The sequence below is a fragment of the Saccopteryx bilineata genome, chromosome 10 (genome assembly GCF_036850765.1).
Source record: "Saccopteryx bilineata isolate mSacBil1 chromosome 10, mSacBil1_pri_phased_curated, whole genome shotgun sequence".
Classification (NCBI taxonomy): Eukaryota; Metazoa; Chordata; class Mammalia; order Chiroptera; family Emballonuridae; genus Saccopteryx; species Saccopteryx bilineata.
In genome coordinates, this window is record NC_089499.1 from 82,269,040 (window position 1) to 82,296,044 (window position 27,005).

The 27,005-nt window shown below is 43.2% G+C and overlaps 2 protein-coding genes across 14 annotated transcripts; both read right to left on the bottom strand.

Moving 5' to 3' along the window:
• Nucleotides 1–10,125: 10,125 nt before the first annotated feature.
• HTD2 (hydroxyacyl-thioester dehydratase type 2) lies at nt 10,126–11,240 on the bottom strand. The gene has a single exon (XM_066245153.1). It carries the CDS (start codon nt 11,238–11,240, stop codon nt 10,767–10,769), a length of 474 nt encoding a protein of 157 aa, XP_066101250.1. The 3' UTR covers nt 10,126–10,766.
• A 37-nt stretch (nt 11,241–11,277) lies between these two features.
• RPP14 (ribonuclease P/MRP subunit p14) lies at nt 11,278–24,659 on the bottom strand. 13 transcript variants are annotated; one of them, XM_066245156.1, is made up of 8 exons: nt 24,385–24,659; nt 23,562–23,632; nt 19,180–19,204; nt 18,817–18,914; nt 18,630–18,714; nt 12,658–12,734; nt 11,857–11,935; nt 11,278–11,413 (listed from the first exon to the last, which is right to left on the bottom strand). In XM_066245156.1, the coding sequence occupies exons 4-8, from the start codon at nt 18,891–18,893 to the stop codon at nt 11,357–11,359; spliced, it is 375 nt and encodes a 124-aa protein (XP_066101253.1). In that variant the 5' UTR covers nt 18,894–18,914; nt 19,180–19,204; nt 23,562–23,632; nt 24,385–24,659; the 3' UTR covers nt 11,278–11,356. The 13 variants fall into 13 exon arrangements, with proteins under 13 accessions (XP_066101253.1, XP_066101261.1, XP_066101258.1 ...); XM_066245164.1 differs by lacking the exon at nt 24,385–24,659 and adding an exon at nt 24,239–24,377; XM_066245161.1 differs by lacking the exon at nt 24,385–24,659 and adding an exon at nt 24,176–24,376.
• Between the last annotated feature and the right edge of the window lie 2,346 nt (nt 24,660–27,005).

Here is a 27,005-nt window from a genome sequence, read left to right on the forward strand (position 1 = left end):
CTAGGAAGGTATCCAAAGGAAATAATCAGAGATCAGTAGAAATATAAAGCATGTGAGGATAAGTATCTAACAATAGGGAAGTGGGATAGAGCATTGGACTGGGATGTGGAGGACCCAGGTTTGAGACCCCGAGGTCTCCAGCTTGAGTGCGGGCTCATCTGGTTTGAGCAAAGCTCACCAGCTTGGACCCAAGGTCGCTGGCTTGAGCAAGGGGTTACTGGGTCTGCTGTAGCCCTACGGTCAAGGCACATATGAGAAAGCAATCAATGAACAACTAAGGTGTTGCAACAAAAAACTAATGATTGATGTTTCTCCTCTCTCTCTGTTCCTGTCTGTCTGTCCCTATCTACCCCTTTCTCTGACTCTCTCTCTCTGTCTCTGTAAAAAATAAAAATAAAATCTATTATAATTATAAAAAATCAGATTATCAAAAAATAGATTATCAAAGATTAATGATGTTGGGAAAAGTTCTTTATAGTAAGTGAAAAAAAATACAGTTGACTTTTGAACAACACAGGTTTGAATTACGCAGATTCACTTATCTGTGGATTTTATTTCAATAAGTATAGTCAGCCCTCAGTCTCCCAGTTTTGCATCCAGAGATTGAACCAACTGTGAATCAAAAACAGTATTTTTTTTTTTTCTGCAGTTGGGCATCTGCAGATGCAGGGGGCCGACTATACGCATTGTCCTATGTCATTTTATACAAGGGACTCGAGCATCCACAGATTTGGGTATCCATGGAGGATCCTAGAACCAATTTCCCTTGTATGCCAAGGGCTGACTGTACTTAAATTTTGGGAGAGTCAAAAGTTGTATGTAGCCCTGGCCGGTTGGCTCAGCGGTAGAGCGTCGGCCTAGCGTGCGGAGGACCTGGGTTCGATTCCCGGCCAGGGCACACAGGAGAAGCGTCCATTTGCTTCTCCACCCCTCCGCCACGCTTTCCTCTCTGTCTCTCTCTTCCCCTCCCGCAGCCAAGGCTCCATTGGAGCAAAGATGGCCCGGGCGCTGGGGATGGCTCTGTGGCCTCTGCCTCAGGCGCTGGAGTGGCTCTGGTCGCAATAGGGCGATGCCCTGGATGGGCAGAGCATCGCCCCCTGGTGGGCAGAGCATCGCCCCTGGTGGGCGTGCCGGGTGGATCCCGGTCGGGCGCATGCGGGAGTCTGTCTGACTGTCTCTCCCTGTTTCCAGCTTCAGAAAAATGAAAAACAAAAAACAAAAAACAAAACAAAACAAAAAGTTGTATGTAGATTCTGAACTGTGTGGAGTCAGTGTCTTTAATCCCTGCATTGTTCAGAGGTCAACTGTATATGCAACTGTATGATCCCAAGTTTTAAAAAATATTAGCCTGACCTGTTGTGGTTTTGCAGTGGATAAAGCATCAACCTGGAATGCTGAGGTCACCAGTTTGAAACCCTAGGCTTGCTGGGGCAAGGCACATATGGGAAGCAACTACGAGTTGATGTTTCCGGCTTCTCTCCCCGCCCCCCCCCCCACACCTTTCTCTTTCTTTCTCTCTCCCTTTCCTCTATCTAAAAATAAATATAAATATTTATAGGAAAAAACATCAAAAGAAAATACACCAAAATATTAACTTAGGGTCTCAAGAAATGGGATCATGATTTTTTTGTTTATGCTCTATGTTTGTCAAAATGTCTGTAGCCCTGGCAGGGCAGCTCAGGTGGTTGGAACATTGTCCTTATATGCCAAGGTTGCGGGGGTCGATCTTCAGTCAGGGCACATATAGGAATTAAACAATGAACACATGGAGAAGTGGGACAACAAAATGTTTTTCTCTCTCCCTTCCTCTGTCTCTCTGAAAATAAGTTAAAAAAAATTTTTAATGTCTCTGTTGGTCAAATAAATTTGTAAAATATGATTTTTATGTTTGCTCACTTATAGTTTGCATTGGGGGCTGGGCAGCACCAGGTATATGTGGGTCCATGAAATTGCAAATTAGCTTCCTGCTTGGGAAGGACCATTGTTTTGCTAATGTTTGCTGGAGGAGAGATTTTTAAGCCAGAAAGTTCAGAAAGAAAGAAGGGGAAGAAGGAGGAGAAGAGAAGCCATGTTTTGCAAAGTGAGAGAGGAGAAAATGCAGGGTGCTAAAGAAGAAGCCAGTTTGTGCAGAAAGAGAAGGTGTGCAGATGGGGAACCAGAGGTGAGGGGCTTTTGTGAGCTCCGTTGAGACTGGTGGGGCCTTTGATTGTAGGAGAAGCCAGAGAAGATTCTCCTGGTTGTAGAATTGAAGAATGCATCAGTGGCTTTGAGAGCCCTGTGTGTTTGCTCCTTGGCCGGTGCAAGATTTTAATAAAGGAATGGCCCACAATTTGGCTCTGTTTCTTTACTATCTGCCCAAATCTAATGAGAACCTGCATGTGTGTAAAGCCAATAGCCGTGAGCACCAACACAGCTGCCTGGCCCATGCAGGTTTGCATTGGATTCGGACAGGTAATGAAACAATGGAGCCAAGAACTGGTGGGCCATTAATTTCAATCCTAGCTTGCACCCAGCAGGCAAGAAAAACACACAGTGGGAAAACACTTCCCTTTCCATTCAGGGCTCCCAAAGCTACTGACTTATGGGAGTTTCCTAGAATCAAAGTTTTTTACCTCACCAGCCTTATTCACCTCTGTAAAGTATTTTTCCCCACCAAGGAAGAAAGAAGGGCATAAACACGAAGTATGGAACAGCAAAAGCTTTATTAGTACAGCACATCCCGCCTGACAAGGTTCTCTGATCTGGGGGCCAGGGGCCAGGGGCCAGAGAAGTCGCATGGAGGAAACCGCGTGGGGGAAATTTAAAGGGTTGTTAGGGCAGTCAAGCTAATATGACGTGGTAAAATTTCATTGGCTGACAGATGGTCACTCTTTTCCAAAGGACTCCTGGGAAGTTTCTTTTGGCGCACATGGGTGTGGCAGTTCTAGCCAAGTTCCTGGGTTCGGTTCCTCATGTGACCTTCCCCCATTGCCCACCAACCTCACAACCTCTGTTCCCCATATCCTTCTCTCTGCACAAACTCTGCAGAAATTGGCTTCTCCTTCAGCACTCCACTATCTTGGCTGCTTCTCCTCTCCTCCACATGGCCTTTTCTCTGCTCTCCTCTCCTCCAGCATGGGCTCCTCTGCCCCACTTTAAATTTTTTTTATTATTTATTTATTTATTTATTTTGTATTTTTCTGAAGTTGGAAACGGGAAGACAGACAGACTCCCGCATGCGCCCGACCGGGATCCACCCGGCATGCCCACCAGGGGGCGATACTCTGCCCATCTGGGGCATTGCTCTGTTGTGACCAGAGCCATTCTAGCGCCTGAGGCAGAGGCCATGGAGCCATCCTCAGCGCCCGGGGCCAACTTTGCTCCAATGGAGCCTTGGCTGCGGGAGGGGAAGAGAGAGACAGAGAGGAAGAAGAGGGGAGGGGTGGAGAAGCAGATGGGCGCTTCTCCTGTGTGCCCTGGCTGGATCGAACCCGGGACTCCTGCATGCCAGGCCGATGCTCTACTACTGAGCCAACTGGCCAGGGCCTCTGCCCCATTTTATAGTGTAGAAATCCAAACCTTTAATCCAATATACAACCAAGGAAGTCTCTGATACAATGTCACTTATCTAAGGTATAATGGGATTCCTCATGGGAGTGCATCACCCGCTACCATGCAATAGTCAAGGGTGTGGGGAAAAGCTTAGTCTTAAAATTAAGCCATAGGCTATAACCATCCTGCCTGCTTAGAGCCTGTCGCCCACACACAATGCAAACCATAAGCAAGCTAACATATATACCATGTTTACAAACTTATTTGACCAACAATGTGCATGGCCACAATGGCGGCAGCCCTTGGCCTTACAGTCCCTAATGAAGATATTTTACTTGTATGATTAGGAGGAAATATAATATCAATAATATTATACAAATTGCAAAGGTTATGAAAGACTTGTCTAGTCTTCCTTACTAGGAAAAGGAAACTGAAAGTGAGAAATCAAATACCTGATGAAATGAAACTAGAACCTCTCAATCTAGCCTTTACCTTTCTCTGGAATTCTTCCCTGAAGTAAGCCATTCAGTATAAATACTATGGTGAGCCTTGTAATTTCATTTTCATCTTGTCAGTGATCCTGAGGACCTTCAACTTAATTAGATCTCTAGATTCGCTGGAGACCAGGCCTCAAACCCTACATATCTGTTTGGCTTTTGAAATGGCTCACAAAGCACTTGGGGAAACCCTCCCTAGGTAGAGCTGAGCTCAATCAAATCAGCTTTGCTGCCAATCTGTCTGGGCAAAGCTAATGAGGTATGCAGTATCTTAGTTTTTGCCACATGCTCTGTTACTCAGGGCTAGCAGGAAAAAGAATTATATTCTTGTATGTTGCCAAATATTAGATGATACACAGATTACCCACCAATGTGATGTTTGGCAAGATTGGCTGAAGATGTTTTAGTGAGGATGCTTCTAGACTTGGCAACTGCTCCACAAATCAAATCTTAGAACCTTGTGGAAAACTCAGTACTTCCTAAGCAGCATTGCCTCCCAACTCAAAATGATTTTATTCCTTTAAATATTCATGAGCTGAATAGAAACACAACAAAAATTGAGTCAAACTTGACCAACTTTCTTTTTTTTTTTTTTACAGAGACAAGAGTCAGAGAGAGGGATAGATAGGGACAGACAGGAACGGAGAGAGATGAGAAGCATCAATCATTAGTTTTTCGTTGCGACACCTTAGTTGTTCATTGATTGCTTTCTCATATGTGCCTTGACCATGAGCCTTCAGCAGACTGAGTAACTCCTTGCTGGAGCCAGTAACCTTGGGTCCAAGCTGGTGAGCTTTGCTCAAACCAGGTGAACCCGCGCTCAAGCTGGCGACCTCGGGGTCTCGAACCTGGGTCTTCTGCATCCCAGTCCGACGCTCTATCCACTGTGCCACCGCCTGGTCAGGATTGACCAACTTTATTTCTCTTATATGTTGATATTTTCTACCACATCATAGAGAAACATTCCCCAGGGTTTGTAGAGTCATATGACCTGTTATAGCTAAGAGCCTTAAAAGTTGACTATGAGACCTACTATTAGTCCAGTTCTATTTACATCGTGTCAACATTAGTCTTGGGTTTTCTTGTGATTTTTAACTTAAATAGTGTCTTCTACTTGATTCTGTTCCAATTTGAAATTTCACTGAAGGTGTTGAGAATTCCTGTCTCTGTTTGTTATACAAATGAAGACAAGCCAAGAACAAAGTAAAACATCTGGGACCCTGAAGATGACCAAGTGCAGCCCAAGAGTAATTCCACAGTGTTCCCATTCCACTCAGATAGAGCCATTTAATAAATTATGCCAACACATGAGGAATTCAGAGTGGCACAGCTGCTCAGAGTGACAGTCAACCCTTGGTAGAGTATGTTTTAATAAAAAAACTTAATAGATGGCTTGACTGGGCAGTAGCACAGTGGATAGAGCATGGGACTGGGATGAGGAGACCCAGGTTCGAGACTCTGAGGTCGCCAGCTTGAGCACGGGCTCATCTGGTTTGAGCAAGGCTCACCTTGTGCCCAAGGTCGCTGGCTCGAGCAAGAGGTTACTCGGTTTGCTGTAGCCACTCCGGCCAAGGCACATATGAGAAAGCAATCAATGAACAAATAAGGTGCCGCAACGAGGAACTTACACTTTTTTTTCTTTTTCAGAGACCGAGAGAGTCAGAGAGAGGAGTAGACAGGGACAGACAGACAGGAACAAAGAGATGAGAAGTATCAATCATTAGTTTTTCGTAGTGCATTGTGACACCTTAGTTGTTCATTGATTGGTTTCTCATATGTGCCTTGACCACAGGTCTTCAGCTGACCAAGTAACCCCTTGCTCAAGCCAGCAACCTTGGGTCCGAGCTGGTGAGCTTTTGCTCAAACCAGATGAGCCCGCGCTCAAGCTGGCAACCTCGGGGTCTTGAACCTGGGTCCTCGGCATCCCAGTCCGACGTTCTATCCACTGCACCACCACCTGGTCAGGAGAGGAACTGATACTTCTCATCTCTCTCCTTTCCTGTCTGTCCCTCTCTCTTACTCTCTTTGTCTCTGTCACATACACACACAAAAAATTTAATAGATGTAATTTAATAGCAATTTTCTTTGGGGGTAAATTGGTCTCTGAATCCTACTTTAAGTACATAAATGGCTGATAATTTGGCACAAAATGAAAACCTGTGGTTACCTAAGAGGTACTGGTGTGCATTTGGCAGTTTCTTGTTTTCCAGAAAAATACACAAATCAAGTCTACAAGATGAATGGCGGCTGTGGTAAGGCTTTCTCTCTGTTCTCAAAATTTGCTGCTCAGAAAAAGAAACAAGTGGCTTTTTACCAATATGGAAATGTTTCTAATAGAATATAAATATCTGTTAAGCATTTTTCCAGTACATTAGGCTGAAATTGTTTAAGAGGAGTATATCTTCCTGTGATACTCAAACATTGCATAAATTGTAGTCTTATAATGCCCCTCTGTGGAAAGTGCTGGTACAATTTGGCCTGCTATTTTAATCACTTGTACTCACTTCCATGTGTGACCTCATACAATCAAGGCTACCTCTCAGTTATCTGGGGGAGGATTTCCTAATTGGCCGGACACCCATACTTTCATTAGAAGCCATTCTTTCCAGCAGCTTGTATGTGTAGGGTTCAACATGAGAAAGCCAACCTACTAGTTTTCCTTATTTAACAAAACTGATTTGAGAATCTCGGCTCCAAGTAAAAATAACAGTTATCATTTACAGAGAAGCATCCCCAACTTCTTGCCTACTTGTCTATTACAACTTTTTCCTGGTTTACAGAAATCAAAGACACGATATCTAGGGAGCATTAAAAAAATGGAAATGAGCTTGAGAAACTACTTTCGAGTTACACAGTATAAACCAGCTAACAGCCAGTTCTGACATTCCCTCCTCCCCATAGTTGGCTTGCACATAATTTTTTCATGTTTAGAATTACCTTTTCTGCCCTGTCAATTTAGAAAAAGGGTAGGATCCTGGCCAGATAGCTTGGTTGATTAGAGCATCGTAAAGAAGTGCAGAGGTTGCCAGTTCTATCCCAGGTCAGGGCACATACAGAAACAGATCAATGTTCCTGTCTCTCTCTATCCCTTCCTCTCTCACTAAAATCAATAAATAAAACAAAAATTTTTTTTGGAAAAGAAAGGGTAGGAATAGGTATGTGTAGAAGCCATAAAGTAATTGTGTATAGGAAAATGCTACAACTGTAGCAGAGAATACCAGCTAGAACATTCTGAATACAAAAAAAAAAAAAAAAAAAATCTACAGAATGATGTTTCCAAATACTTTAATGCCACATAAGAAAATACTATTATAAAAACTGATTGTGCTGCCTGACCAGGCGGTGGCGCAGTGAAGAGTGTTGGATGCAGAGGACCCAGATTCAAACCCCAAGGTCACCAGCTTGAACATGGGCTCACCAGCTTGAGTGTGGGGTCACTGGCTTGAGTGCAGAGGTTGCTGGCTTGAAGCCCAAGGTCGCTGGCTTGAGCAAGGGCTCACTTGCTCTGCTGTAGCCCCCTGTTCAAGGCACATATGAAAAAGCAATCAATTAACAACTAAAGAACTGCAACAAAGAATTGATGCTTCTCATCTCTCTCCCTTTCTGTCTGTCCCTCTCTGTAAAATAAACAAACAAACAAACAAACAAAACTGTGCTCAAGTAATAAGAGCACTGTAAGACACACAGGGTGATGGAGCCCAGCAGGCCCATTTGAATCTCAGCTCTACTGCCTACTAGCTGTACAACCCAGTAAGTCACACAACATTAGTCTATTTCCTTGTCAATAAAATGAGCTCTTCGGGTATTGAAAAAATGGTAATTATTAGTATTAATGATCATATCACACTCCATTTATGGACCCATGCTTCTAAGTCACAGAACGAGTTCTGTAGGAGAACTTGAATATGGCTTCAAGTCCATATTTTGTATAAGTTTCCCATTTTTTCAATGCTCTATCAAATTTTCAACGTGTGTGATACTTTACCTATCAGCAAGTCGGCAAGCCTTCTTCAGGTGGATCTAAGCCTGTGAATGGGCCCATTCTGAAAATCATGAAAATGTCGTCCTTGTTTCTCATGTTGATTTTGGTTATTTTCATCTGTCACAAACTAGAGTTGTGGTACAATATTAAGGAAGTTTAAAATACTCACTTGATACACATCACTGCCCTCTAGTGACTAGAATAATTCTTTCGAGTAATCCATTTAACTGAGTCCCTTAATGTAAAAAAAATAAAAATCTAGTTACTTGTCTACTAGCAGGGGGGAAAACCTTTTTCCAGGAAATGAGGGTTGACCCAACCAACTACACTTGATCATATCTTTTGATCAAAGCATCTAGCTGTGGTCAAAGCTACTATCTGATGCCACAGAGCACAGGAAGACCACATGTATGTCCCATTACAGACTTTGGTCTTAACACATTGCTGATTGGCAATTTTACGCAGAAGTTATCTCATGTCACTGGCTATTTTTTCATAATTGAGTATGAAAGTGAAACAATCTAAATAAACTTCAGTATATTTATACATAATGAATTTAAATGAGACTTTGTACATATCTGTTACATATTATATTTTATACATATTATATATTTTAGTAATTTTGGTGTGGTATACTGTACAGCAATCACCTACATGTAATGGTAGGCAACATGTTTTGCAAATATATCTGGTTTTGCCGCACTTTCCTTTTGAGACACACCCTTTACACGTTCTAGTTGGATTGAACACGACGAAGAAAGATTTTACAATATCCTTGATCTACATGTTCAAACTGTGAGCGGTTAGAAGATAGTCCAAGTTTAGACAGCTCGACACTGTGATTGTTTTTGTTTACCGAACCTTCGATTTTGCAGTCTCACACCTGGAGGAGTGGGAGAAAAGGAGTCCGCATGAGAATATAGAAGGGTGTGCTGTTTTTCAAACTTTGACCCTCAGGGCGAAGAGTTATAAATACAATAATCCTGTATGACCCTGAGTTTCAAAAATTAAAATAGCGAATACAAGCACAAACATGAGTTAACTCATAAGCAGTCAACATTTGGGCATGAAAACATGAGTTAACTTGTGAGTGGTCAACAATGTGTTATTAATAGTGTTAGTGGTGCTGGGGATGACCACTGATACTAATATATAAGGCATATTTTCTCTGTAACGCTCCTCAACATTTCAGAACTGGCCTCTAAAGTGTTCCTTATACTTTTTATTATAATATTTTTACATAAGCATGTATTATTTATATAAAGGGGGGAACCCACAATATTTTCAAGTAAGGGACAAAATAATCTGGATTACTAAAGTAGAATACTAAGAGATTGATTGACATTCTAAAAGACTGGCCTGCTTACTTGTGGGCCAATTAGCCTTAAACTCAGGGGACTCTCTACCCATCGTCACATGGCAGAATGAACAATAGCAGTCGTTACTGTTTACAGGCTGGGCCTTGTGCTTTGCCATTTTTATCAGTCATCTCCAACAATCCTGTGTGGTGGGTGTTATTACCTCCATTTTACAGATTAGACCAAGAGTTTATATAACTGAGTCTAAATCTGCACATAAATCTTACTCTGATAAAAGGAAAACCATCTGGGCCCTGGCCGGTTGGCTCAGCGGTAGAGTGTCGGCCTAGCGTGTGGAGGACCCGGGTTCGATTCCCGGCCAGGGCACAAAGGAGAAGCGCCCATTTGCTTCTCCACCCCTCCGCCGTGCTTTCCTCTCTGTCTCTCTCTTCCCCTCCCGCAGCCAAGGCTCCATTGGAGCAAAGATGGCCCGGGCGCTGGGGTTGGCTCTGTGGCCTCTGCCTCAGGCGCTAGCGTGGCTCTGGTCGCAACATGGCGACGCCCAGGATGGGCAGAGCATCGCCCCCTGGTGGGCAGAGCGTCGCCCCATGGTGGGCGTGCCGGGTGGATCCCGGTTGGGCGCATGCGGGTGTCTGTCTGACTGTCTCTCCCTGTTTCTAGCTTCAGAAAAATGAAAGAAAAAAAAAAAAAAAAAAAAGGAAAACCATCTGAAAGGCAAGTACCACTTGACAGTTAAGTAGATGAACTCTTGGAGTAAACAGCAACAAATTACAAAAAACTCTGACCCAGAAACAGCTGAAGAACAGTATCTAAGTTTATTTACTGGTAAAAGACAGGTGTTCAAAGGTGATCCAACTTCTATTGTTGCCTTCAATAATTAAATGCTAGCTAGCAATGAATTCAGTGAGAAATTTATTCTATACAGATATACCATATTTTTTGCTCCATAAGACACACTTTTTTGCCCCAAAAGTGGAGGGGAAAAATGCATGTGTATCTTATGGAATAAAAAATACAGTATTTTACTAAATATTTTAACACACCATTTGGTTCAGAATATTTTTTTTCTTATTTTCCTCCTTAAAACCCTAGGTGAGTCTTATGGTCAGGTGCGTCTTAGGAGCGAAAAATATGGTAGGTAGGTTTCACAAACCTTTTGGTTTGAAATCCTAAAAGTAGAACCTTTAGCTAAATGATAACTTTCCTAATATTTTTCCAATTTTACAAACCTAGACAGATAAATACACTCAAGTCTGTGTGAAGCATAAGGCCAAACTGGAAAGTGGGCATGCGACCCCTTCCCACCTGCTCCACTCCCCTGATATGCACTGCTGGGTCTGCTGACTACTCCTTGTTGAAAAGCAGCAATCTATTTTCCTCAGACTCTTCATTGACATTTAATACTTACTCCTGAACTTGCATCTTTAAAACACTATGTTAGAATTTGGGATCTTCTGGGACCATAACTTTAACCCAGCCTTCCATAACAGTTTTTTCACTTTCTCTTACAAAACACGACACAGCAATAACAGCAATGAACCGCTTCACCCTTTTCACTTCTGCAGAAGCTAAAACAACTTCTCCAACATATAAAGGGGCTGGGAAGTTAATTTCCTGGGAAAGAAATACACAGCCAGGCCCTGGCATTTTAGTACCCAGGAGAGCTGAAATAAGTCCATTGATCAAAACTCCATGTACAATTGTCTTTCCAAACTTGGTATGTTTTGCAAAATCTTCATTTAAATGCAAAGGATTGACATCCCCTGTTAATTCTGAGAAGGCAACCACATCCCTCTGTGTGAAAGCCCTGCTGAGTTCAGCCCGGTCTCCAACTCTGATGTGCACACGCTGAAAGTGCTGCCTGTTCAGCCTACCCCACCAAAGACAACGGCTGGAAATTACTGGGAACATCTTCAGTACCCTCACATTCCATCAATAGGAGCTCTTAGCTTGCTTCAGTCTTCAAACATGTTGGCACCAAAAAGTACTTTGGAGAGCAGAGGAATGTTTCTGAAATTGAAGACTATTCAATCCAATACTAGTTCCCTACTATTACCAGATAATGAAAGGAGAAAGGGAGAAACCTGTAAGAGAAAGAAAAGTTAACACAATATCAAGAGAAATCACTCTGAAACACAAGGCAATGCAGAAATATGCCCAGTTTTCTAGGATAAGCCAAGCTGATACAGTAGCATTTGAATGAGCATCCTGAGAGGTAGCCTTAGACAAACAAGTGGTCATGATAAGCTTAGAAAGAGCGTTCCAATACATAAAGCACTAGGAATTATGCAACAAAGGAAAAATTAAGACTTTTCCACAAGGGTTCCAAGATTTATACCCAAACTCCTCCCATACAATCTAAAATCTAAGTGCTTTGACTCATGTTTCCAGAAGCAATGAAGCCCTGAATTTTTCCCTCTATCTGGATGATGTTAACCAAACTAGATTTATGCAAGCACAGAAATGGAACAAAAATTAAAAAGCAGTTTGATCCCCTACTCAGCCTTGTTTGAAATATCATCTTTACCTGAATCACTCTGAAAGCACATTTCTTGCCTTTGTAGGATCCTAACAGGGTCAAAGCACTCCACAATTTGACAAGACCACTGCAGAAATATCAAGAAAGTATAAAGAAAGGTATGTCCTGCAACATTTCTCTATTACTTGTGTTTGTGATGGTCTAGAAAACCTAATTTACGTGAGAAAACTTTAAAGCATAATATACCATAGCCAAAGAATAAAATGAACCTCAATTAGAAATGTTTATAAAATACATATTTCTTTTTTTTTTTTAAGTGAGAGGAGGGGAAATAAAGAGACAGACTTCGGCATGCTCCCAACCAGGATCCACCTGGCAACCCCCATTTGGGGCTGATACTCAAATCAACTGAGCTATCCTCAGTGCCCAGGGCTGACGCTAAAACCAATCGAGCCACTGGCTGTGGGAGAGGAAGAGGGAGAGAAGTAGAAGAGAGTGGGGGAGAGAAACAGATGGTTGCTTCTGTTGTGTGCCCTGACTGGGAACTGAACCCAGGATCTCCAATTGCCAGGCTGACGCTGTTCATACAGAGCCAACCAGCCAGAGATAAAATATGTATTTCTGTGTTTACAGCCATGACCATCAACTGGGAAACACTACAGTTGTAAGCAAATCACAAGTTTTGCTCTCTAGGGTGTAAGCTCCTGCTAGATGAATGTCCATGTTCTCCCCAGTTAAACTTCCAAAAATGAATCAGAGTTCACAATGACAAAGCTCTTATTATCAGAAGAGAGCATTTTTGATGTATTTCCCCATCCATCTCTTCGCTCTAGAAGTGCTCTGTCATACCTGTTACATATTCTCAAAATGGCCGACAAGGTCTTCTCTTCATAGGTTAGGATGTCCAAGGGTAAGGCAGCACCAACCTAAGTATAAAATAATGCTATTATCAGACTATTATCTTCATCCATCTAGATCTCTAATAACATCAATCTAGATCTCTAATCATGTCAAGTGCTTTTCTCCCCCAATAAAACAGTATTTTTAAAAATTTTTATATATTGATTGATTTTAGAGAGAGAGGAAAAAGGGAAAGGAGAAAGAGAAAGAGAGAGACAGGAACATATATCTGTTCCAATATGTGCCCTGACTGGGGATCAAACCAGCAACCTCAGCGCTTTGGGACAATAATCAACCGAGCTACCTGGCCAAGGCAAAAAGAACAGTATTTTATTTAACGGTGCTATAGTACTGGGCCTGTTATTACAACTCTCCCCTGCCTAGAATGTTCTTCCTATAACTTTTCACATTGCTAAAGCCTCTTCACCCTTTATGTCTTCATTTAAATTGCTCCTTCTGCCTGACCAGGCGGTGGCACAGTGGATAGAGTGTGGGACTGGGACACTGAGGAACCAGGTTCAAAACCCCGAGGTCACCAGCTTGAGCATGGGCTCATCCAGCTTGAGAGCAGCTTACCAGCTTGAGTGCGGGATCGCTGGCATAAGCGATCATAGACATGACCCCATGGTCGCTGGCTTGAACAAAGGTCGCTGGCTTGAGCAAGGGGTCACTCACTCTGCTGGAGCCCCCCTGTCAAGGCAATATGAGAAAGCAAACAATGAACAACTAGGGTGCTGCAACAAAGAACTGATGCTTCTCATCTCTCTCTCTTCCTGTTTGTCTGTCTCTCTCTCTCTCTCTCTACCAAAAAAATAAATAAAAATAAATTGTTCCTTCCTAGATCCCTAAGATTAAGCTCAATCACTTATTATGCTCTCTCACATATAGGCCCCATATATTTCCTCTGTCATAATACTCATCATTCTTGCCATTAATTTTTTAAAAAATATTTTCTATTGCCTGACCTGTGGTGGCACAGTGGATAAAGCATCAACCTGGAATGTTGAGTTTGTAGTTTGAAACCCTAGGCTTTCCAGGTCAAGGCACATACAAAGAGCAATCCATGAACAACTGAAGTGAAGCAGCTATGAGTTGATACTTCTCACTCCTCCACCCCACTCTCTCTCCTCTCTCTGTAAAATCAATAAATAAAATCTTTTTAAAATATATTTTTATTTATTGATTTCAGAGAGAGAGAGAGAGAGAGAGAGAGAGAGAGGAACATTGATCTGTTTCTGTATGTGCCCTGACCAGTGATCAAAACTGGCAACCTTTGCACATCAGGCTAATGATCTAACCAATCAAGCTATACAATCAGGGCTCTCGCCATTAATTGTTCAACATGGTTGCCTACTAAACTTAACCAAGACCATTAGTCCACATGATAAGAGGAATGTCTGCTTGTTTATAGTATAGCCCCAGGAGCCAGGTTTTATACCTGACATAGAGAAGATGCTCAGATTTTTTTTCTTAAACTTAAAAAAAACATTATTTTATTTTTATTAAGGTGACATTGTTAATAAAATTATATAGGTTTCATGTGTATAGTTTTCTGTACACTCTATTATGTATTTACCACCCCAAGTTATTTTTTTCAACTTTTGATTTTCAAAAATTAGAGTCCTGGATTGTAAAGAAATATACAAAGTTCCATGCATCCTTTACCCAGCCTCCCTCAATGTTAACACCTTGTATAAGCATAGTATGATATCAAAACCAGGAAACTGAAATTGATAAACCAGAGTTTGTTCAGATTTTACCAGTTACACATGCATTCATATTGTTTGTGTGTGTACCTGCATAGTTCTATGCAATTTTATCACATAGGTAGCTTTATGTAACCTCTGATCAAGATAAATAACTGCCCGTATTTCCCCACATATAAGACACTCCCATGTACAAGATGCACCTTGATTTTGGGGCCCAAAATTTGAAAAAAACATGTATTACATAAAGTTATTGAACTCAAGTTTTATTCATCATAAAATTCATACAACACCACCTGACCAGGCGGTGGTGCAGTGGATAGAGCGTAGGACTGGGATGGTTCATCTGGTTTGAGCAAAAGCTCACCAGCTTGGACCCAAGGTCGCTGGCTAGAGCAAGGGGTTACTCGGTCTGCTGAAGGCCGGCGGTCAAGGCACATATGAGAAAGCAATCAGTGAACAGCTAAGGTGTCACAACGAAAAATGATGATTGCTGCTTCTCATCTCTCTCCATTCCTGTCTGTCTATCCCTATTTATCCCTCTCTCTGACTCTCTCTCTGTCGCTGTAAAAAAAAAAAAAATCATACAACACCTCATCACTGTCAAAATTCCCATCCACTAGCTTGTCCTCCTCTGTGTCTGATGACTAATCAGTCTTCATATATTGCTTCATCCTCAGTTCCATATGGCATTTGAAATGCCACAACCAGTGTATAAGATGCAGTTTTTAGACCCCAAATTTTTCGAAAATCTTATACACAGGGAAATACGGTATACTACCACCACAGGCTTTCTCCTTCTATCCCTGTGTAGCCTCATCTACTCCTCCCCCCACACCCTTAACCTCAAGCAACTACTAATTTTTTTTTAGATTATATAATTATGTTATTTCAAGAGCATTATATAAATGAAATCACCCAGTACATTGCCATTTGGGATTGGTTTTTTCACATAGCATAATTGTCTGGAGATACAGTCAAGTTGTTGTGTGTATCAATAGTTTGTTCCTTTTCATTATTGAGTTTGTTCCATGGTATGAATGCATTATAGTTTATTCATGCATTGAAAGACATCTGGCTTATTTCTACTTTGGGGCTCTCACTAATAAAGCTGCTATGAAAATGCACACACTAGTTTCTGGGTGAACCTTTAGTTTTTATTTCTCTAGGATAAATGCTCAGGTGTGTATATGCTGGGTTGTATGGCAGGTATACATTTAGTCTGTTTAAGAAACTGCCAAGAGCATATATCTGCTCAAATCTTCTTTTCGAGTGTACTTTGTTCCCAAGCTTCAGTGGCCCTGCTTTGCCACTGTAACTTGTTTCCTGAGTCCACACCCAGTTGGCTCACTTTTCGTACCTCTGTGACTTTCTAAATAAACTTTTGCTACAATTTGAGAAAGAAAAAGAAACTGCCAAACTGTTCCAAAGAGGCTGTTCGCCTTTACATTCCCACCACTGACGTATAAGTAATTCAGTTTCTCCACATCCTTGCCAAAAATAGTGTTACCACTATTTTTTGTCATTCTGCTAGGTGTGAAGTGATAGCTTGTTTTTTTATTTTATTTAATTTTTTTTGAAATTGACACAAAGAGACAGATAGAGACAGACAGACAGGAAGAAGAGAGATGAGAAACATCAATTCTTTCCTTGAAACATCTTAGTTGTTCATTAATTGCATTCTCCTATGTGCCTTGAATGGGGAGCTCCAGCTAAGCCAGTGACCCCTTGCTAAAGCCAGCGACCCTGGACTCAAGCCTGCGAACTTTGGGCTCAAGCTAGCAACCATGGGATGATGTCCACGCTCAATCCAGTGACCCCACACTGGACCTCAAGGTTTCGAACCTGAGTCCTCTGCATCCCAGTTGGATGCTATATCCACTGCACCACTGCCTGGTCAGGCTATATCTTGTGTTTTTAATGTGCACTTCCCTAATGGCTAATGATGTTGAAGATCTTTTCACTAGTGTGCTGCTTTGCCAACTGTACATCCTTTCCCTTGAAATGTCTATTGATATCTTTTACCCATTTTGTTATTGTATTGTTTGGTCTTAATTCCATTGTTTGAGTTTTGAGAATTCTTTATATATTCTAGATATTAACATTAGTCCTTTGTCAGATATGTGGTTTGCAAATATTTTCCCTCAGTCTGTAATTTGTCTTTTCATTCTCTTAACTGAATCTTTTGTGGAATAAAAGTTTTTAAGTTTGAGGATATGCTTAGTAGATTTTGATTTGATAGACTATATGAATCAAGAAATAATTTCCCACCTGACCAGGCAGTGGCGCAGTGGACAGAGCGTCAGACTGCGATGCGGAAGACCCAGGTATGAGACCCCGAGGTCGCCAGCTTCAACAAAGGCTCATCTGGTTTGAGCAAGACTCACCAGCTTGAGCCCAAGTTTGCTGGCTCAAGCAAGGGGTCTCTCGGTCTGCTGTAGCCCCCCCAGTCAAGGCACATATGAGAAATCAATCAATGAACAACTAAGGAACTGCAACGAAGAATTGATGTTTCTCCTCTCTCTCCCTTCCTGTCTGTCTGTCCCTATCTGTCCCTCTATCAGACTCTCCCTGTCTATGCCCCCCCCCAAATAATAATAATAATTTCCCGCCAGACCAGGCAGTGGCACAGTGGATAGAGCATTGGACTGGGATGCAGAGTACCCAGGGTCAAAACCCTGAGGTTGCTGTCTTGAGCACGGGCTCGCCAACTTGAGTGCGGGGTCACTGGCTTGAGTGTGGGATCATAGACATGACTCCATGATCGCTGGCTTGAGCAAGGGGTCACTCACTCTGCTATAGCCCCCTGGTCAAGGCACATATGAGAAAGCAATCAATGAACAACTAAGATGCTGCAACAAAGAATTGATGCTTCTCATTTCTCTCCCTTCCTGTCTGTCTGTCCCTATCTGTCCCTCTGCCTTTCTCTGTCACAAAAAAAAAAAAAAAAGAAAAAGAATTTCCTGAAAGTCATCTATATTAGTTCTCTCTCAAAACTCTACTTAATTTTCAAGTGAATGCTAAAACAGGACTGCTCAAAGTGCTGGTCTGTGATAAAATAAGGAGCTGCATCAGAAAGTAAATCAGTAATATCAGTTTAGCTCAGCTCAGTTTTGTGTACAAGACTTTCTCAGTAAAGGAAGTTGTATGCTGATTTACATTCTCCTGTGAGCCACAAATCTTCAAAATGGGCAGAAAGAACAGCTGGCTGGTTGTCAGTCTAGACCAGGGGTAGTCAACCTTTTTATACCTACTGCCCACTTTTGAATCTCTGTTAGTAGTAAAATTTTCTGTCTACTGGTTCCACAGTAATGGTGATTTATAAAGTAGGGAAGTAACTTTACTTTATAAAATTTATAAAGCTGGCCCTGGCCGGTTGGCTCAGCGGTAGAGCTTCGGCCTAGCGTGCGGAGGACCCGGGATCGATTCCTGGCCAGGGCACATAGGAGAAGCGCCCATTTGCTTCTCCACCCCTCCGCCGCGCTTTCCTCTCTCTCTCTTCCCCTCCCGCAGCCAAGGCTCCATTGGAGCAGGGATGGCCCGGGCGCTGGGCATGGCTCTGTGGCCTCTGCCTCAGGCGCTAGAGTGGCTCTGGTCGCAATATGGCCACGCCCAGGATGGGCAGAGCACCGCCCCTGGTGGGCGTGCCGGGTGGATCCCGGTCGGGCGCATGCGGGAGTCTGTCTGACTGTCTCTCCCTGTTTCCAGCTTCAGAAAAATGAAAAAAAAAAAAAAAAAAAAAAAAAAAAAAAATTATAAAGCAGAGTTACAGCAAGTGAAAGCATATAATAATAATTACTTACCAAGTAATTATGGCAGAATAAATCTTTATAAAACAACTTACTATACTTAAATCTATTTTTTTATTTATACTTTGGTTGCTCCGCTACCGCCCACCAGGAAAGCTGGAACGCCCACTAGTGGGTGGTAGGGACCAGGTTGACTACCACTGGTCTAAACCATACTTTGTGTAGTGGCACCGCACTAAAATAAACATTTGTCTAACGAGATCTTTGTCAAAAACGGCATATTAAACACACCTGCCAAAAATTCATCATTTCTAATAGTCTGCTTTTAAAATTTCAAATACAGTTTTAAAATTTGTTTGTCTTAAATTTTATTTATTTACTTAGGTTTTAAAATGTTTGGAAAAATGCTTTTCATTATTTATTACAAAGATCTTAGAAGTGTTCAATCTACCAAGTGATTCCATACCTCCCCAAACAGGTCCTTCAGGGCTGAAATAACCAGCTGTTTGAACTGGGCAGCATTCAGTCCAACCCCATGATCTTGAAATTCTCTGTAAAAAAATAAATAAATAAAAATTATTAAATTTCATGCTATTTAGATTCATAAATTTTTTTTTTTTAATTAAAAATCAAACTTACGGAGTTGAACTTACAGGCAGACTTTCATGTAGTGGTGCTCAGAGGGATTTTTGTAAATTATTCTTTCATAGCTGGCAGCTGGGGCTGGCATCTCTTCCAGTGCTGACTATACCTACGTTAAGAGTCAAGAGATCTAGAAATTAGCAAGGCACACACTATTTTTCACTCTTTAAATGAGAATTTGACTTATTTGATTTCTTAAAGAACTCCTAAGGACAATAACTCATCCAATTTCGGTCAAACTAATGTTACTCATGCAGACACAAAGGAAGTTCCTATATTTTATATGTCAGACCCCTGTATTCTTATTTAAACTCTAAAAATATAATCTCACCAAATATTTTTTCTTGAGTACCCATGCTAAATGCTTCACATACCTTAGGTCACATCTTCAAAATGATCCTGTAAAGTAAAAGCTATTATTATTCTTATTTTTAAGAACAAGACATTGAGGCTTGGCAAAAATAGATAATTGCCCAAGGGTATACTGAGATTCCAACCATTCCTGCGCTCTCTCAATATCACTCTGGTCAGCCTCTTTTTTTTTTTTTTTTGTATTTCTCTGAAGTTGGAAACGGGAGGCAGTCAGACAGACTCCCGCATGCGCCCGACCGGGATCCACCCGGCACGTCCACCAGGGGGCGATGCTCTGCCCATCTGGGGTGTTGTTCTGTTGCCACCAGAGCCATTCTAGTGCCTGAGGCAGAGGCCACAGAGCCATCTTCAGCGCCTGGGCCAACTTTACTCCAATGGAGCCTTGGCTGCAGGAGAGGAAAAGAGAGACAGAGAGGAAGGAGGGGGGGAGGGTGGAGAAGCAGATGGGCGCTTCTCCTGTGTGCCCTGGCCGGGAATCGAACCCGGGACTCCTGCACGCCAGGCCGACACTCTACCACTGAAATTAACTGACCAGGGCCTGGTCAGCCTCTTAATTGAAAAAAAAAAAAGTAAATATGGGATCTGAAGGCCCCCTTCTTGTTTACTTCAGTCAACACAGAACATGAACAGAATGAAAGATGGCAGATAGGTTCGGTTGTCCCCCCCTATGCTGGATCTGCAAATTCTCTGTCTGGCAGCTAGGTCACACAGGTATATTTGGCAGCCCCATGAAAGACTAAGCTTAAACAGCAAGGGATTTGAGAAGAGGAATTCCTAGAATGGGAACTCAATGCAATTTCTCAGAGATCTGAAACTCTAGAACTCAGAACATGCTGATCTCCCTGTAGAAGCAGGGGTCGGGAACCTATGGCTCGCGAGCCAGATGTGGCTCTTTTGATGGCTGCATCTGGCTCGTAGATAAATCTTTAATGAAAAAAATGTTAAAAATATAAAACATTCTCATGTATTACAATCCATTCATTTCCTACTGCTCATGTTCATGGTTGCGGGTGGCTGGAGCCAATCACAGCTGTCCTCTGGGACAACACCAAATTTTCATTGGATAATGAGTAACATACACGGGTCATTATATGGCTCTCACGGAATTACATTTTAAAATATGTGGCATTTATGGCTCTCTCAGCCAAACAGCTTCCCGACCCTTGCTGTAGAGAATCCCGTCCTTGCTCCACTCCCACCTCACCTTCCCTCTGGATAGCTCCTACTCATCCTTCAAATTTTAGCTTCCAGTGAGGGGTATGCAACATAATCAAATGTCAAAATAATCTGGAGATGTTTTCTCTGAACATATGTACCCTGATTTATCAATGTCACCCCATTAAAACTAATAAAAAAAAGTTTTAGCTTCCAGTTCACCTCTTCCAGGTCCATCTCTTCAGGGAGGCCTTCTTTGACATCTGTTCTAAATTAGGTTCCTTTGTTATGCAATTTCTTAACACTCTCTATTTGTTTAATATTTGGTTCCCCCACTAAAGGGACCAGGAAACTGTGGCCCAATCAAGGGACACATTGAAAGCTATACACACTAGCATTTGCAAAAACCTCTGTGGGTCAAGCCCAGTTCCAACCACTCCTAAATGATGACCACTGGAGAAAATGAGAAGTCAGGGTCAAGGAGCTACATTTAACTATCCAGTCGACAAACATGAGTATTCACTCATGTTTCTACTACACAGCTGGTATTCAACACTTACTGAATATATGATTGAATGAGTGGTGGAAGTGTTAGGCCTACTCAGGGGTCCCCAAACTTTTTACACAGGGGCCAGTTCATTGTCCCTCAGACTGTTGGAGGGCCGCTACATACAGTGCTCCTCTCACTGACCACCAATGAAAGAGGTGCCCCTTCGGGAAGTGCGGTGGGGGCCAGATAAATGGCCTCAGGGGGCCGCAGTTTGGGGATGCCTGGCTTACACGGTTAAGAGTATCTTTGGGCCCTGGCCGGTTGGCTCAGCGGTAGAGCGTCGGCCTAGCGTGCGGAGGACCCGGGTTCGATTCCCGGCCAGGGCACACAGGAGAAGCGCCCATTTGCTTCTCCACCCCTCCGTCGTGCTTTCCTCTCTCTCTCTTCCCCTCCCGCAGCCAAGGCTCCATTGGAGCAAAGATGGCCCAGGCGCTGGGGATGGCTCTGTGGCCTCTGCCCCAGGCACTAGAGTGGCTCTGGTCGCAACATAGCGACGCCCCGGAGGGGCAGAGCATCGCCCCCTGGTGGGCAGAGCGTTGCCCCTGGTGGGCGTGCCGGGTGGATCCCGGTCGGGCGCATGCGGGAGTCTGTCTCACTGTCTCTCCCTGTTTCCAGCTTCAGAAAAATGGGGGAAAAAAAAAAAAAAAAGAGTATCTTTGGTTTGAGGACCACAGCAATGGTTACTTGGTGCTTCTTTCCCAGTCACATCTCCCCTGACTAGAAGGGGAGGGAGAATGGAACCCTCAATTATTTCATTCATTGCTTGGCACATGATAGGTGCTTTTTAAGCGTTACTGACTGCCTCAATGGAGTTGGCTGCCTGAGGTAGGGGAATGAATTGGGCCTGGGGCTTAGGATGGCAATAACAATGAAGAGTTAAGGCCTGACCAGGTGGTGGCGCAGTGGATAGAGCATCGGATTGGGATGCAGAGGACCCGGGTTCGAGACCCCGAGGTCGCCAGCTTGAGCGCGGGCTCATCTGGTTTGAGCAAAAAGCCCACCAGCTTGAACCCAAGATCGCTGGCTCCAGGAAGGGGTTACTTGGTCTGCTGGGGGCCCGCGGTCAAGGCACATATGAGAAAGCAATCAATGAACAACTAAGGTGTCGCAACAAAAAACTGATGATTGATGCTTCTCATCTCTCTCTGTTCCTGTCTGTCTATCCCTCTCTCTGACTCACTCTCAGTCTCCGTAAAAAACAAATAAATTAAAAACACACACACACACAAAAAGAATTAAAAAAAAAAAAGACTTAAGGAGTACAGGGGGTCCTCGGGTTACTGAAAATTTCTACATACGATGTTTTAAGTTTACAATGCTCACTCCCATAAAAACAAAAAAATTGATGTGTTTCAGCTCTTATGGATGCCTTGCAATGCTATAGGCAAATTTTGGAGAAGTCATCAACCTTCCAGACTAGCCTGGAACAATTCTTTAAGGTAGAGAGGACTGCAACAGAACCTGTATCCTCTACATCAGCTGCCTCCTGAGATGAAACACCCGTCGCACAGGTAGAATTATCTCCAGCCTCTTCTGCATGTTTCTTAGGCAATCCTGATTTCACCTGACCCAGTATCTCCAGCACCTTCTACGGGTTCTCCTGCCTTTCCAGCTTCTTCATCTCAATAGGTCACTCTCTCCCACCTTGAAACGCCCCTTCCACTGTGCAAGCCAATCACAGGAATAAAGGTAAGGAATTTTTTTTACACTTATATTTTTGTCATTTTTTTCTGTTACTACTGTATAGTATACAGTACAGTATATTTATGTCCTTTTCCTTTTTCTATGGCTTATTTGTATTTTTATGTTCTAGATTATAATGTTACAATTGTGTTAGGATAGGTAAGTAACTTAGGCTAGGGTGTGTTTTGACTTACACCAAAATTTGGGTTATGTCACTATTATAGGGATGGAACTGTGTCATAACCCAAGGATGCCCTGTATTCTGGAAATGGATAGTGGTGATAGTTGTACAACATGAGTGTACCTAATGCCAATAAAGTACACTAAAAAAAAAAAATAGACAAGGAGCAAGTATTGAGTAGTCCAGTCACCTCTGACTGGACAGACCTGAGCTTCAGGGTTAGTGACAACACCACCCTCTACAGGCTGTCCTGAGAGTTAAAAGGTTGATGCCTGGGAAGTCCCTATGCACCAGACTGGCCACAAAATTTGAGAGCTTCCATAGTCACTACCATCATCACCTTTGAAGTTAGCCTTTCTGATGGCTGCAGGGATGTTCTTTAACTCGTTTATTAGTAATAGCCTTTCCTGTTTCTCCTCAAAAGAGCCTCTACTGCAGCCAGAGTGAGCCTTATTAAAACCTACCCAATGCCTGACCAGGTGGTGGCGCAGTGGATAGAGCGTTGGACTGGGATGTGGAGGACCCAGGTTCGAGACCCCGAGGTCACCAGCTTGAGCATGGGCTCATCTGGTTTGAGCAAAGCTCACCAGCTTGGACCCATGGTCGCTGGCTCCAGCAAGGGGTTACTCGGTCTGCTGTAGCCCCACAGTCAAGGCACATATGAGAGAGCAATCAATGAACAACTAAGGTGTCACAACAAAAAACTAATGTTTGATGCTTTTCATCTCTCTCCGTTCCTGTCTGTCTGTCCCTATCTATCGCTCTGTCTGACTCTGTCTCTGTAAAAACAAAACAAAACAAAACAAAAAACCTACCCAAGCTCTGTCCGGATAGCTCAGTTGGTTACAGCATCCTCCTGAAATGCAGAGGTTGCCGGTTCCACCCCCTGGTCAGGGCACATACAGGAACAGACTTACGGTCAAATCTACAGAATGTTTCACTCACAGTAAACCAAAGTCCCTCAGGTCCAACCATTTCCTCCTACTCAATCCCTTCCAGCCCACAGTCCTCCTAGCCCTTTTTCACACAACAGTTTCCCTCCTGCCTATGGACCTCGCTCCTAGCGTTCCCGCAGGTCGGGTACACTCTTCCTCCAGGGAGCCACATGACTCACTCCTCGCCTTCATAGCTTTGCTCAAACCTCACCCCTCCATCTGGTCCAGTGGACATTTATAACGGCATGCATCTACTCTCCTCTTTTCTCACCCTCCTTGCACCTGCCCTCTTTTCTCATAGCACTTCCCACTCTAGCATAACTATGTAATTCGCTTTTTATTTGTATTTCCCCCGCCCCCATACACTCCACAAGAAACAGAGATCTGTCTTGTTCAGTTTCCCAAGAACTTAAAGCTAGGTATCACAAACGGTAGGCATTCAATATATAACGTCTGAACTAAATCAATGATTTTTTAAAAGCTTAGCCCCTTACTGTTGGGCAATTACATCTTTTTCAACTTTCTTCGACAAAAGCAGTTATGTCTTTAGCGTCCACCTGAGGCCCGGCGCATGCGCTCAGCACACGCGGTGCCACTCGGTCCTCTCATCCACCCTCTGCTTCCACGCCCGGTTTGTACAGAAGCCCAGCGAGTTTCGCGACCGGGCCTCTTCGCCCGCCACGTCCCCGGGGCAGGGAGGTACCTCAGGCCGTCCCGCGCCGCCCGACGTCGTTCCCGCCGTCGCTCCCGCCTTGCGCGTGCGGCCTGGGTCGCGCGTGCTCCGTCACCTGCGCGGCCGACCGAGCCTGCTCCCGGAAACAGCGGTTCTGCGGTGGCCTTCCGCCTGCCCGCTCTCCGTGGGACTAGCCTGGCGCCTCCCCGACTCCGGTTTGCTGCAAGAGTCCGCTAAGGACCAGAGCGCCCCTCCAGAAGCCCAAGCCGGCCCGGGAAACTCCTGGGGTGTTTATGTTTGGCTTCCCTCTGCTCCGCCCCGGATCGTGACAGCGAGGCGCGGATATGTCGTCACCGCGCGGAGTCTTAAAGACTAGACGTGAATCCTGATCTGCTTAGATCCACAGCTCAGTGCCCTCTGGTGCCGACTTCAGAGAAAGTCGCGTGTGCAAATGCCTGCATAGGGTAGGGACTCGGCATGTTGTTCGGGCTTCCTGGCAATTCTCTAATGAATGTATGCATCCATTCAACGGATTTATAGCTATCATCTTTTCTGCTAAGCATCTCCTGTGTCAAGCACTACCTAAGGACAGCAATGCTGCCAATGGCTCTCAGCATATAGTAAGTGTTTTGTCTGGGTTGACATAAAAAGATCCAGCTGGTTCTATTTACAAATGTAAGCCAAGTATTATCTGTGCATTCCTTCATTTAATACTTTCTGAGCCTGTGGATGAAAAAGGCGCCGTATACCAAACCTGACAAGCTCAGGGGAGCCCTGCTTGATGGCCTTACAAACTCAGAGACCTAGTAACCACATAGGATGGTCTAAAATTAAAATTTTATAACTAAAAATAGTTCATGGCAGGTACTTATGTCCTAGGTCAGCATTTTTCCCTGATAAAGGTCAGTCTTTACCTTTTCTGAACCTGTCTGATATCTTTGTTGCGTAACACACCTTTGGAATAGCAAAGTAATATCCTTTTTTCAGGACCCCCTCAAAGCACATGACCAGCCAGAGCAGAGATCACAAATGCCCTCATTGCTGTTATCATGCTAATTATTAACAGTTAATTATCCTGCACCCACTTAGGTAAAAGAAGTAGGTGTCTATTCCTCTTACTTTTTATTCAATCCCAGAGATTTCCCCGCTTTGCTTTCTCCTGCCTCCCTAATCTATCACCAGTAAATTTCATGTAATCCCTTTATGACTTCCCTTTAATTCTGATGTATAAAATAAGTGGTAAACTGCCATTTTCCAGAGCATTTTCTCAATCCCTTTAGATTTTGCTTCCCGGCAATTGACTGAAATAAACATAAATAATTCTCTACAGGTCTGAACATTTCTTGCATTGACAAGCCCCTATTATGTGTTAGATACTGGGGACTCGAAAAACAAGATAGGGCTCTGTTTTCATGAAACACAGTGCTTGTATTTAAAAGTAATAGCTAGTATTTACCACGTGTACATTGATTCAGTTACAGCCACTACGCAAAAAAGCTTTACCCATGTTATCTCATGGAACTCACACAATCCTAAGGTAGTTATCATTATGATCATCCCCGTTTGGTTGCCCCAAATCCCACAGTTACAAGTGGTGGACTGGGCCATGTGACTACCTGGTGCCCTCCACACTGCTCATTACCTCCAATTGTGTGGTATGAGTCAGGATGTACCTGGCAAGAGGCTGGGGCTCCCAAATCTTGAATGTGCCTGACCTGTGGTGGCACAGTGGATAAAAGTATTGACCTGGAACGCTGACGTTGTGGGTTCAAAACCCTGGGCTTGCCAGGTGACCACATATGGGAGTTAATACTTTCTGCTCCTCCCCCCTTCTCTCTCTACTCTAAAATGAATAAAGTCTTAAAAATATACATATATTTAATATATATATATATATATATTTAAATCTTGACTGTAAGTCCTGTGAGGATGGGGCCTTGTCTGTGTTAGCTTTGTTGTATCAGAACAGTGAGAAACAGACATCTTGCCACACAATTAAGTAACCAAATTAAGGAGTCTTTATTTTAAAGCCAGCAGTTGCACAGAGACCTGAGTCTTCAAATCAAGGGGCCCTGAACACAGTTTGGGCCAGCTTTTAAAGACAAAATCACATACTGGTTGGGGTGGGAAGGAGGGGGAGCATGGCACAAAAGTCATTAATCTTACTAACAAGCTCATTGAATTTTACTGTCTTGTTACAACGTTTATAGGATCTATTAAAAGAAAAAAACATTTCTACACACTAAGACTAGAGTAGTGATAAATGGTTTGCTTATCTAACAAAAAGTATTCCTAAACATTCTAGGATTTACAACCTATCCTGGACACCATAATAGTGGGAAAAGTTTTAGTTTAAGTTAAGGAGGGAAATTAAGTGAAGTTACTTTTGCTAAGAGCCTTTAACTTACCTATTTGATAAAAAAAATCTTTCTTTTCTCTATTTCAACTTATCACTTTATTCCTGTGCTTGGCATTCAACACATGTTTACTGAAAGCAGTAGTTCATAAAGCAATGTGCTGATTTAGCCTGGGGTCGGGGCAAAGGGTTGCCTTACAGAGCTGTCTCAGTTCTTTTCCCAAAATCCCCATTTGCTGTTTCCTGAAGCATCAGCCCTTGGCTGTGGCCAGGTCTCCAATCCTATGGCTCCTGC